Source organism: Heloderma suspectum, chromosome 5, assembly GCF_057233095.1.
Source record: "Heloderma suspectum isolate Gila_16-S chromosome 5, 16-S_ref, whole genome shotgun sequence".
In the NCBI taxonomy this organism is placed as follows: domain Eukaryota; kingdom Metazoa; phylum Chordata; class Lepidosauria; order Squamata; family Helodermatidae; genus Heloderma; species Heloderma suspectum.
Genome location: NC_139462.1, coordinates 162,210,083 through 162,223,954, shown reverse-complemented (window position 1 = coordinate 162,223,954; position 13,872 = coordinate 162,210,083). Strand labels below are relative to the sequence as shown.

At 44.5% G+C, this 13,872-nt stretch overlaps 1 protein-coding gene across 3 annotated transcripts in view; it reads left to right on the top strand.

Annotated features, from left to right (window-relative positions):
* Positions 1–826: 826 nt before the first annotated feature.
* The window catches only part of CDCP1 (CUB domain containing protein 1), a 44,885-nt gene continuing 31,839 nt past the window's right edge, over positions 827–13,872 (top strand). For 2 of the 3 annotated variants that reach the window (XM_084858100.1, XM_084858102.1), the window contains exon 1: positions 827–1,186. In XM_084858100.1, the coding sequence (XP_084714226.1) occupies positions 997–1,186 (190 nt within the window). In that variant the 5' untranslated portion in view covers positions 827–996. The remainder of the gene's footprint in view (positions 1,187–13,872) is intronic. The other variant, XM_084858101.1, reaches the window with a different exon arrangement.

Below are 13,872 nucleotides of genomic sequence, written 5' to 3'. Positions count from 1 at the left end.
AACATCTTGACTGTCCTTCACAGCTTTACATGCACCTCACAGTTTTAGGGGTAGATGGACACAAAAAATGTATGATGTGAAACCACACACATTGAGAGGCTTCTAGACTTCTCTTGGGGGGGGCGGGGTTAACGCTCTAACGTGCAGCTTGAACTTGCTTTTTTGCTTACAGTTATTTGAAATAAGTCCCACTTAGGACGATTTACTTTCAAGTAAATGTGCACGCATGGGGCCGCAGCTGTACGGAAACAATACACAAACCACGGCCTAGAAATTGCAGTCCAGTCACAGAATTGTTTCACAGAGGTTTAGGGGCAGGAGGACCCATAGTTACTTACGAAGCCAACACTTTTGTGGACCGCAGCTTTAATATCCAGAATTATCCACGAAAGACCTATTCATATCCACGCTCACCGATAGGATTCACTTCCCTCCACCCCATTATTTTTCCCCACCCCATTATTTTTTAACCCCTGATTCACCCGAGCAATCTAATATTCCCTTAAGAGTTGAGAAACTCCCGTATACTTTGCAGGGATGTTGCGTGCACGATCCAGAGCAGTCCGCGTTTCTCCAGCTTAGCGCGCTCAGACGCCGCAGCGGCGCTAGATATTCTATTATAGGATCCCTCCCAGTGGCGGGATGATCCAATCTGGGGCTGTTGGAATGGGGCAGGGGAGGAGCTGCGATGTCCTCCCCCCCCCTTGCCAATGGGGCAAGTGGAGTAACTCAACCGTTTCCCCCTGGGCGCGCATTGAGGAAGAGGCGGAGCTTTACCTGGAGATCGGTAGCTGCGAAAGGGAGGAGCAGCCTCCCGCCTGACCCCAGACAGAGCAGGAAGAGATCGCCCAACAGCCGCCACCGAGGACTCCCGCGTCTGTCCAGTGGCGCGCTCCGCCAAGCGAGGGAAAGCGCCTCGAAGGATCGCCCGCGGCCGGAGTTGGAGCGAGGGAGACTCCGCTGCTGCTGGCGCCGCAGAGGGGCGAATGCGCACCGATGGCTGCGGGCCAGTGGATCGCCCTGCTGCTGGCTGCGGCTCTGGTCCTACGTGGGGCAGGTAAACGGGAAGCCAGGAGGTCTCTGCACGTCTTTCGGCAGATCCGATCTTTGGGTGGCGTAAAAGGAGGTGGCCCGGTGCTGCTTGCTCGCTTACCGGAGTCGGCTGCAAGCTCAGCGCGTTCTGAACGTGGGTGCCTGAACTGAAAGTCGGCTTGGAAAAGTTTCCTGCCCGCGCGGGTCGCTTCGACGAGCGTCTGGTTTTGGTTTGGTTTTTGTTTTCTGGGTGTGACAGCGAAAGTTTGCGAACGGGCCAGAAACGCTCGTTTTCGGGATGTGTGTTGGAAGTGTGCTTTCCTAGTGATTGCATACACGGAGCTTTCACGTTGAGAGAACTTGTTGGGGTAGTCCAAAGGCAGAATGGGTTGGATCCAGACTGAAGTCATGCTCGGAGAGCAGACCCATTGAAATCAACGGGGCAAGTAAGTCACGAGTAATGCCAGTCCCATTGATTTCAGTGGGTCGACTCTCTTAAGCCTGCCTTACCCTGGCTCTGACCCACTGAAAATTATGGGGCTGAGAGGGAAATAAGGAAGTGAATAGCAATCTCAGTTGAGATCTTCTGTTTATCCAAAGTGAGTTGTAAAATAGATGGCACGTCTGCCTCCTTTTTAGTAAACTGCGTATCCTGAGTCTGAAGTGTCTGGTTACTGGATTTCGTTAAAACAAAAGTAGTATTTTTCACTTCCAATGCATGGCTTGTTTTCGGTATGCTCTTGGTTGTTTTTGTTACTCTTACAGATGTGATTATGCTACTTTTCTTGTATAAACTCCTTGCATTACCCTCCCCACTGATTTCCCCCCAGTGATGTGGCTTATTCTGTGTAGGGCAGCTTTCCAGATATTTTGGACTACAGCTGCCATCGTCCTTGATTATGTGGCTGGGGCTGATGGGAGCTGTTGCAGAAAAATTCTGGGGAGTGCCATGTTGGACAAGGCTGGTGTAGGGTGTCTGTCTCTGAATGGATTGCTCTGAGAGCCAGGTCTTGTGCATGTTTACAGACAGGTAAATCCCACCAGCCTGGGACTATAACCCAATGGGTTGAGTGCATACTTGTACAGAGAAGATCCTCCTGAGAAGATCCTCTGTCCAATCCTGGCAGTCTCCAAGTCTGAGAAAGACCCATCACCTAGGACCCTTGCTGTTGCTGGTAAGAATAGAAAAAGTCTGCGTCCATAGAAGGGATTTGCTCCCCAGTAAATATACTTAGGATTGCAGTTTTGTTTGGGGAACCACCGTCCTATATGCTCCAACATTATTAACTTCCATATTAAGGGTGCAATCCTATGCATGTTTAGACAGAAAAAAAGTCCTCCATCTCCCAGCATGCCCCAGCCAGCATGGCTAGCTGGGGAATACTGGGAGTTGGAGGACTTTTTTTCTGTCTAAACATGCATAAGATTGTGCCCTAAAATATCATTGTAGTTTTGCACTTAAGTTTGTAATTGCTCAAGACTCTCCCTAGTGTGTGTCTCCCCATTCCTCTGCCCCTCTCCCTGCCCTGTACTGAAGTCAGGAAACAATTGTGGCTTATCTGTGCTTTTCTCAGAATTGAACTTGCAACTAGAGAAGGAGAAGCGCAGTCATTGTGATTTTTTTAATAGGCAGTAAAACAGTCACAGCTAATTGTCTGAATAATTGTTTTGGACATGATTTCTACCTCTACCAAAAGGAATGGATGCTAGGGGCTGCAATCCTATACACACTTTGTTGGGAGCAAGCCCCATTAAACTGTAGGGATCTATGAGTAAACCTGCATAGGGCTGGGAGATTGCAGTCACACACACAGGTGAGTTAACAATGAGCACGTGGCAATACTTCGGGTTCTTTTCAGCCTCCTGGCTCTGCCTTTCTACCAAGAAAAATGGTGCGCAAAGCAAGCAGGAGGCTGGACTAGATGGTCACATCAATCTGTGGATCTGCAGTGCCTATAATTGGACCCGAGCTGTTACCTGATAACTGGCTGTACCTCGGAGCGCCAGGTCAGGGTGAGTCAAGTGGCTGAAAACACCCCCCAATTATTGCCCTGTGCTCATTACCTCTTCACTTAGGTCAGTCTTCCCCAACCTTGTGGCCTTCAGATGTTTTGAAGTAGAACATAGGAAGCTGCCTTATACTGAGCCAAACTATTGGTCCATCTAGCCCAGCATTGTCAACACTGATTCCAGGGTTTCAGCAGGATTCTTTCCTAGCACTACTTGGAAATGCTGGAGGTTGAACCTGAGACCTTCTGCATGCAAAATTTGTGCTCTGCCCACTGAGCTACAGTCCTTCCCCCTCCCACCAGCCCCAGCCAGCATGGTGAATGGTAAGGCATGGGCATCTGGAGGGTGCCAGGTTGAGGAAGGATGACTTGGGTCATTATCTGAGGCCCTGCTCTGTATCCTCTCTCCGTCTGAAGTATGGCAGGTTGCTACAAGACAGAGGGCTTTAAGAAATTAAGAGCTATATATAGAAATATTCAGTGGCACTCCAGTAATGTATGAATCAGGCCAGCTCTTCCCACTTAATCCATGTTTAAAGTGTACCTTTGGCATGTATAATATGGCCATTCTGTTCTTTGTTCTGGGCCATCTGCTAGTACCTTAGATTTTGCGATCAATTGAAGCTGTGAAACTGATTTCTTCCCATGTGATAAGGGAACAACCACCATGTTCTGAATTACAAGACTGTTTAAAAGAGCCTTGCATGTGACATAAGAGAGATGCATTCCCCACATTTTGTGTAACTCTTCAGAGGCTTCATAATTTGGTTGAGGTAATTCTGTGATGCTGTATTTGCATAATGGTTAATCCTGTGCTGATCTGATGCCAGCATACCATTGGGGTGTGCTTTATATGTTTCTGTGAGAATTCTGAGCCCAGGAATTTGTTTTGAGCACCAGAACTGAATGGAACTCACAGTTCGTCTACACAGAAATCCACTCCTGGATAATCCCAAGCTTTCTTCAGTTCAGCAGTATAATTGGGGATGGGGGTGGGGGGGTGGGAGAGTGGCTGACCTGGATCGCACATAACGCTAATCTATGGTTTATTTAACCCATGACTTGTCGCCCTTCCGTGGGTTTGTCTGGCAGACATTTGAACAAGCCACAGTTTGTTTTCTCATTTCCTGAGTAAGGAGGTGTCCCCCTGTCCTTTGCCTGCTCCCTCCCTATATCCCAAATGCCTTTGTGGTGCTTTAGTACTGGCATGTAGCATGGCTGGTTTGGTTTTTGTTTTTTACTACTCTTGCCCACTACCTCTGTAGCCTGGCAAAACAACCCATGAACAACCCACAGTTCTGGGTCCACACATAACACCAACCCATCGTTTAAACCCACTGTTCACAACCCAGCAACAAACCATGGCTTCTCGTTCTGGGTTGTTTGTGGTTAGTGTGGCTGGGTTCGCAGATCACAACAACCCAGAATTCAACTGCCTATGGGTTAAATAAACCAAGGGTTAGCTTTATGTGTAAACCAGGTCACTTTGTGGGTGCTTTTTTAAACAAATAGAAGTCAGAAATCCATGCCCATCTACTGCAAATGAACCAGAGAGCTACCAATATATCTACTTTCTGCCCACCCTTGCCATATACCATTTCTCAGAATGCGGCTACTTAGAGGTATTGCAACTTTGGCTAAGAAAATCCTTGGCTGCAGTCCCAGCATATGCAGTGGCTGTGATGCGCATGCTTTATATATGTATCAGAGTTTAAATTATATAAAACATGTTTAATTGTTGCATCATTTGAATCAGTAGATGATTGGTGAAGATATCTCAGATTTCAAGGAAAGAGCATATCCAGTCTCTGTTCGGTCACACTCAGACATAACCAGGGCTAGCCTAAGACATTTTGCTGCCTGAGGCAGTGTAGCATATGCCCCCTGACATCAGATACCTAATGCCAGTCAAGTTATTTTGGTACCTAAGGCAAAAAAAAAAAAAAATCACACAAGCACACACACACCAGGCAGTAAAAATACAACAATAATGAAATAACTAACGATTTGCTGCCCTTTCATGAGGCCCAGAATCAGCTGCCTGAGGCAGATGGCCCACTCAGCTTAATAGCGGGGCCAGCACTGATATCACTTAAATAATTTGAATATCTTTTCAAGAATACATTGAACAAAAAGAGTGGATTTTCCTTCTTAAACTTCTTGCGTGCCTTAATTTTTCTTTTCTGAAAAAGAGCTGTCATCTTACAACATGCAACTGAAATTACTCACCCAGATAGGCCAGCTGGAGTCATCACATGGAGTCAGAGGGGCAGGAAATGGCTGTTATTGATTGGTGGCTTCATAATGCCCTATTTGCACCACTAGCTGTTTTAACTCTACAGATGTTTATCATGTTATATGTTTTAGTAAGGGTTTTTTTTTTTATTAGCTTATTGAGGAAATCCATATTCCTGAAGTTTTGAGAGAAATGGGGCTTTCCTAAATCCCCAGAGCCTTTTTTACTCTTAAGAATGATCCTCAATAAGGCTCTTTTTGAAGTTGTAGAGCATCCTGTCCCTGTACACATATTTGTAGAATTAGAAATGGGAAAATAGCATGGAGACTGTTCTGTAAAACAAAAAAGGTGTGGCTGAGTGTGATGATTTTCTACCTTACATTAGGGATGGGCTTTATTGTTTTAGCGTGATTGCGGCTTGTACTGTAGCAAAGACATAGCTAAATGTTGACTAAATAACCCAGACAGCATTGTGATTAAGCTCTTGGACTGTTCTGTCTAAAATTCCCAAAGGATGTGACTTATCTTGCTGGAGGGATTTGGATTTTTTCCCTGGATGTTCTGCTAAGGGTGATAAACAAGAACATAAGAGCTTTACATAGCTCAACCCAAAGATCTAGCATTCTGTTTCCCACACTGGAGTATAGTAAGCTGCCTTATAACAAGATGGACTGATTTAAATCAGCAAGAGAAAGTATCAATTTAAATCGATGAAACTTTTTCGTATATTTCCGAACAGTGGTGCAAATCTGACCACTAAGCTTGTTCATTTACAAATAAATAGAGTACTATTTGCACTGACTGGGTTCAGACAACACGATAACCCACAATGTGTTAATTAACCTACAATGGTTTACTTAACCCACCATGGGTTATCGTGTCGTCTGGCAGTCACCATGGGTTATTTTGGCTGATTACAGAGCTGTGAGGCAAAAGCAATAAAAACCGCAGAGGCTCTGCTCACTACTGCAATACAGGCTAGGCTGTGGGCTATAAATCGCTAAAACACTGTAGTGAAAATGCACCCCCCACTACCAGCTCGAACACAAGCTTGTCAAAATGACAAGCCTGTATTCCAGCCATCGGGGCAGTGGGGGAGCACGTTTTTGTTTCATTGCTAAAGTGCTTCACCAAACTATATCTCTCAGCTCAACCTGCAAGGCAGCAATAGCTCTGAGGTGAAAATGTGCATTTTCATCCCAGAGTCATTGCTGAAATACAGGCTGGGCTGCGGGCTATAGATTGCTAAAGCGAAAACGCGTTTCCTGCCCCCCAAGGCTGATACAGGCTTGCCATTATGACAATCTGTACTCCAGCCATGGCGGCAGGGGACGGATGGACACATTTTTGCTTCATCACTAAATTGCTACAGCATTTTAGTGATCTATAGCCCTCAGCCCGGCAATGACATTTTAGCAATGACTTTGGGGCACATTTTTGCTTGATCAGTTAAGCAGTATAGTGCTTAAGCAATCTATCGATCACATAGGAGCCAGTATTCAGTGGGGAGTGGGCAGGGAATGGCCAAGGATTTCTTTGTGTCACCCGCTTTTTATTCTGCCTGGGATTTCTGCTCCTTTATGAGTAATGGTGCAGGGTTTTGGTGGTGCAACAGGTGCTCCCTGAATAGGGGAGGCTGCATATGAAGTTTGGTCCCAATCCTGCAAACCCCCAAGGGTTTATAGCCACCACCCCTTTTTTGCTGAACTTGGGAGTTTCACTCCCCTGGGGTAATTGTGCATTGTTTCAGTGGTGGATTGGGTGCCTCCTGGCAAGGAAAAACTGTGTGTAAAGTTTGGTCCTGATCTTGCAAACCCCCAAAGCTTCATAACCACATCCCCCTTTTTGCTGCACTCGGGATTTTCGCTGCTCAATGAGTGATGATGCAGGGTTTTGATAGTGGATCAGGGTCCCCCTGACCGGGCGAGGCTGTGTATGAAACAGTGCTACTGCTCGAGTGGGAGGACTGCAGCAGGACAGGGGGTGGGGGACAACTTACATTATGCACAGTAGTTTAATAAGCTACTCATAGTAGCCCGTTAGCCCACTCATGTAGCGGAGCTTTGTGGTCTATTTAAAAAATAAGCTACCATGAGTAGATTATTAAGCCACCATGGCTTAAAGTGATGTCCGAACGCGGCCACTGTTTCATTCTTACAAAGCAGGCTTTGTCTCACTGTGTATACTGTGTGTGCTTTCCTTTTTTACCTATACAGGGAATGTCTTTAAAATATTCCCATATAGGGTCTTATGATCAGCACCTGTGACAGTTTGAGGTTAACAGCACAATCTTATACATGTCTCCTCAGAAATAAGCTTGATTGAGTTCAATGGGCTTACTCCCAGATAAGTGGGTATAGGATTGCAACCTTAGTATGGGAATGCAGGAAGATGCACACTGGGCAATTTTGTCTTTTGTTTCTCTTTCCAGTGTTGCTCCTTTGTGCTTCACTCTATCTTGGCTCAGCCTTGCCTTCACAAAAACAAAGTAGCAATCAAAACCAGAATGCCCATGAGTGACAGGTCAAAGCAAGATTTGGTCGTTACTGGGCAGAAAATAATCCAGTTTAATTTTTTAAAAATCCAATCATTTGGATTTTATTTTAAGCATCAGTTTTTATCCACTGTGCTATATTGCCTTTTCCTCTTAACTAACTCCTGTGCCTTGCTTGGCCCAACTTCACCACCACATAAGCACAGTGCAACAACAATCCTATGTATCCTGTGTCTTTGCACGTGTGACTTTAGTCAAAGAAACGGAAAGCCCAGAACTTTAAAAAAGCACAAGCTGGAAGTTAAGCTGGACAGAGCCATTTTCATGGAATGAATAACCAAAATAAATGCCCATGTTTGATTGGTAGGTAACTTCATTGTTATGAGAGTTTAAGTTTAGTATATTTATGATGACATTTAATTGTAAATGTTATTTTTATGTGTGAGAGAAAATTAGTACTTTATGTTTTTTAATGAAAATATTTAAATTTTAGAGTTCCGTTGTATTTTTTTAATTTGATTTTTAATTTTTTTTAATCATTGCATTTTTATCCACCCTGCCTTATAAGTTAGACCATTGGTCCATCTAGCCCAGTATTGTCAACACACCAACTCCAGGGTTTCGAGGACGATTTTTTCCTAGCCCTATGTGGAGATGCTGGGGATTGAACCATGGGCCTTCTGAATGCAAAACATGTGCTCTCCCACTGTGCTACAGCCTCTGAATATACTTCTGCTGCATTGGCCAGGAATTGAGCCTGGATCTCCTGTGTGACAGGCAAGAATTCTACCACTGAACCACCGATCCATCTGGGAAGTCCATAAGCAGGGCATAAAGGTAATAGCCCTCTCCCAGTGATGCTCCACAGCAACTGGTATATCGTAACAGACTGTTCCAAACCGGCAAATAGTTTGGCAGTTCGTCCCAAATAGCCAACAAGACAACCATCATGAAAGGCCTGTTCTTGATGATTTTCATAATCCTCTTTTAAAGACATCTAAGCTTAGTGGCCCTCACACTGTCTTGTGGCAGCAGATTCCATAAACTAATAATGCCTTGTGTAAAGAAGTACTTCCTTTTGTCTGTCCTAACAGCACAATTCTCTGCATGTTTGCTTGGAATCAAGACCCACTGTGTACAACGGAGCTTACTCCCAGCTCAGGTTCTGTGTAAAATTGCAGTCTGAATCTAGCGCTAGCCAATTTCATTGGGTGATCCAGAGTTCTAGTGTTATACAAGAGGGAGAAAAATCTCCTGTCCTCTTTCTTGATACCAGCTTCCCCCAATCTGTTTCCCTCCAGATGTGTTGGACTACAACTCCCACCCTAACCAGCCAGGATGTATGAAAATTTTCAGTAATGGGAGATTTCTGGAGAAAATATTCCCTTTCAGAAAATACATTGTTTCATCAAATTTATTGGTAACATAAAGAATATGGATATAATACCAGTCAAATTGAAATTGCCCAGAGATGTAAAAACCGTTTTAGGTGACTATCGCTACAGAGGGCACATGCATACGCATAATATGTTAACAGTTTTCAGTGCCTTTGTTCTTCTTAGCTGTGGGCCTCTGAGGATGTTTGCTCATGCCTGGCCTGTTCAGACCCAAAGTGTGCTTGCAGTCCTGCCTACCACCACCTGGTGCTGTCCAGATGTGCTGGACTACAAAGCTTTTGTAGTCCAACACACCTGAAGGGCACCAGGTTGGGGAAAGTGGATATTGGAAGAAAAGTGCCTCCTACAGCACTCCGGTAATGTGTAAAGGGCACTGAGCTGATCTGGTTCAAGGTACAAAAACTAAGAGAAGTGCATGTTTAGTTCTGTCCGATGAGTCTCTTTGAAATCAAGGCTTTGCTTTGTCGCCTAATGTTTGCAAAAGCTTTATTTACCAGAGTAAGCATAATTCCTTTGGCCTGGCTTTTTTCTTTGTCAGGCTGATAAATTCCTTGCCCTTCCTTGTGCCCTTGCTCTGTGTGTGTGTGCATATGTGTATGTGTGTGTGTGTGGTATTGCTCAAAACAGATTCTTTATACCATGTGGAAAGAATGGGAATCTCTTGTGGCCTGAGTTTGGAATTTCATGTGTATTTTATTTATTTAGTACATTTCTATGCCACCCAATAGCCAAAGCTCTCTGGGTGATTCAACAATTTAAAACCATAAAATACAACATGATAAAACACAATATAAAATTTTAAAGCTACAGTATAAAATAAAAATTAAAACCAAAATTAAACCTATTTGATCTTGTCTCACTCTTCCAGTGTTACAAGTCAGCCTACTCTTATAGCACTTTTCGTTCTAGTCTGTGAGCTGTTGAGTTGTCTAACATGCAGGTTTTTAAAAATGTGAATTGCATCTGCCAGAGGAGTGTGTATGGGATCAGAGCAGGCATGGGGAAGAAACTTAACCATTTTCTCCATGCTGCAGTCCTGAGGAAAATCCTTAGGAAGGTGCTGTTTGCATTGGGGGCAGACTCCTATTGATGTCAATAGGGGATTCTCTCCCCCCTCCCCGCCCCGGCAACAAACACCAGTGTCCACAGCAGAGGGGTAAAGGATTAAATTCTCTTTCAATGTCTGCTCCAATCCTTTTTGTTATTGTTGTGTTGAGAGGCCTGAGACTCCTTGGAAGTAAGGCTTTGGATTTAGAGCAAGCTTCATAAATGATACATTTAAGTTGACCGTTCCTTGGTTGGGTTCGGCTACAAACAGTCTTCTGTTCTTCCACCCAGAATCCCGCTTGCTCTGTCTATAGATCCAGGGATGGACTAGGACTGTGATTAACCTAAAGCATTCTGAAATCCTGGCTTGGATCAAGAAATGGATCTGTCACAAAAACACATTGGCCCTTTAAATATGGATTTCCACAAGCTTCCTGTTTGTGGCTGTTTCCTCACCACACTCCTTTTACATGGAGTAGTGTTGTTAACGCCTTTTTGTAATGGTTTAGTTTTAATAGCACAGTGGTCAACAGTCCCCTCCCCCCCTCCCCCACATTTTTTTTCAGGAACTAGATGGCACTCCACCCTTCCCATTTGGGAATAACCCCCCTTTATTTCTCATCATCTTGGTGGTCTCACAATAGCAAGCTGGGGCTAAAAACATCCATGTCATAATAAAGTACAAAGAAAGGGGGAATGAGGGAAAAAGTAAATCGGCGGAGGCCAAGTGAAGTCTACATAATTTTCCAACTTTGTGACTCCTATTACGCAGTCCATAATCTTAATATTGCCAGGGGGCATAGTAGTCCTGTTCGGGCTATGGCAGGGGTGGGGAACCTCAGTCCACAGGGTGAATTCAGTTCTGGAGAAACTCTCTGGAGCCACATTCCAGTATTGGACAGGGCTAAAGGCAAGAGGGGGTGGAGCCAAAACCACAGCATATTGCATCTTAAAGCTCTTACTGTCAGTAACTAAGCCTTAGAGAGGCATTTCCACCTTTAAGAACGGGGCAAGGGCGGGGGGAGAACAGTACAAATGCCAGGAAACTACCAGACAATTTGCGGTCAGGGGAAAAAGGGTGGGGTCAGGGAGAAGGCATGGCCATCTGGGCAACCCAAGAGGGCCAGATTTTACCCCCAGGGCAGGGGTATTTTGCAGCTCTATGCTACAGATATGCTACATACCTCCAAATTTCCTTGACGGAGACTTGGACTGCTAAGAGTTCCTCTGCTTTTGATGGGTGCGAAATTCAAATGAGTTTTTCAACATAAAACCTTTTGTTGCTGACTTCTTGAAGGCGTATTAATCTTGTTAGCAAATGTGTGTGCATGCACGAGATTTCACAATATTCCTCCCACATTTGTTGTTGTAGAATCAACTGTGAAAGTGATTCAGGTGTCGCAACCGTTTCCTTTGCATATGTCAGGAGGGTTAGACTATTTCCAATAACAGGACATTAGTTCGTCTTGTTTCTCTCTGCTGAATGCTCAGTGGTGCTCAAGTCTACCATTTTGGGGGGTTTTGCTGGGCGTAATGTTATGGTGCTGTTGCATATTTTTAGAATTGGGGGACATGTTTTAATATCCATGTACACTCGTTGAAACTGAAAGGTCATCCAGATGTACTCTACATATTCTCTCTCATTATTCTTACGCTTGGAGTGGTGTTATAGCTAGCTTTATTGATGTCTTGATGTGCATCACCTTCAGCACATACTGAAAAGGTGCATAAAGGTGCAACCCTATGCATGTTTAGATGGGAAAAAGTCCTACAACTCCCGGCATTCCCCAGCCAGCCACACTGCTTGGGGAATGCTGGGAGTTGTAGGACTTTTTTCCCATCTAAACATGCATAGGATTGTGCCCTACATTGGATATAAATACATAAATTAGATTGGATCCTGAGAAGCACTGATGGAAGGGGTTTGGTGGGAGGTGACCTTCCTCTCCCCCCGCCATCCTGCAGCTCCCAAAGCCCCCCCCAAACCTCTCCCGAACAAATTCTTCTGTAATATGAAGAGACTAAAGGGGAAGGCAGGATAGCATAACACTGGGCAGAGGCTCTGCTTACAGAAGGTGCTTCCTTCCCCCCATTTTGGGCAGTCCCCAGCCCCCATACCACAGCCTACCCCATTCAGGGGGGGTCTCCCAACTCTCTGGAGAAGATTTTTAGGGGCTTCATGGAGGAGGAGAGGGTGGGAAGGTCACCTTCTAACTCCCTTCTGCCAGTGCTTCTCAGGATCCAAACCAATAAGCAGAAGCATCAGTACATATTAACCACCTCCTTTCCATAAAGGATGTTGATCCTACTAATCCCTTGGTATATTGTTCAATATCATAGATTTAGGAAAAGAGGGCAACTAAAATTATGAAGAGGTTGCAGCACTTTTCATGTGACCTAGGCTGAAAACATTGGGAGAGACAGTTCCGGAACTGCAAGTTAGATGTGATATTTTGTTAAATATTAATGTATGCCATTAAAAAGTTATTTTATGGGTGGGTTTCTTATGAATTTGCTACAGGACAGAACTGCTTTATTATCTAGATATAGACGTTACTGTATTTATACTGGTTTGTAATTTTGATATTTTTGTATTATCTGTTGAGGAGATGCTTGGGGGGAAAATGCCTGCCTCTTTTTTTTTTTTAATCCCCTATTTCAGTCCAGGGAACTAGAATCTTCATTCCATTGCTTCTGTCCTGTCACGTATCAAGCATCACTCACTTATGCAGGATGGAATTCCCCCTTTTGATGTGTCCCAGCTAGTAAATAGGACATTTCCCCATTTTTCTTCTGCATATCTGGGTTGTTGGGAAGTATTAATGGCTCACTTTCACAGAAACTCTGTATCTGAGATGGTTGTCCATTTACTTTCTTAAATATAGTTTTTTAAAGTATGTTTAGGAATAGTTGTCATTTCCATGTCCTGCTTGTGAGCTTAGATAGCTCCTTTGGAGTTCTGACTGAAACCCGGAGCAGATTCACCACCCCACTGACATCAGAGCCACCCACTTCCTCCGCTTGGTGGGCTTACATGGCTGCTGTGGCAGTGCTTGGCAGCAGAATCTAGCCATCCTTTTAATTTCTCACAATGCCCCAGAGCAACGCTAGGTCAGGAAATTGAAAGGGTGGCTAGATCCAACAGCCTAACATTGTTTGCAGTTCTGTTCCAGAAAAAAATTAAGGGGAGCCCAGGGCAGGCATCAGCAGTGAGGCTCTCCCCAGACCCTGGCAGCTGCCCATGGATGCCAGATGCTGGCGCTGGTCCTAATGGTTGGAAACAGAACACTAAGTTAAATAGACCGTAGTCTGATTCAGCAAAGCCCTTGTTTTGTTCTTATCAACTAGCAGGGTTTGGCAGACTTTCTGTATGACCTGTGAGTTAAAAAACAGAACCCTGTGTGGAAGCGCTTCGAGGCTGCAAACCTGTGCACACTTACTTGGGAGTAAACCCCATTGCACACAATGGGACATATTTCTGAGTAAACATGCATAGGGTTGAAAGCATCACATTACATTGCTCTTGATAGTCAGGCTTCTGAGAATCTCTTTAAAGTATGTACTAATTCTGTGGGAATTCACTGAAATGAATGAGAGCTCTACTGCTTCATATCTGCTTTCATTTAGGAAATAAAGGATTATGATTCAGGGCACAAT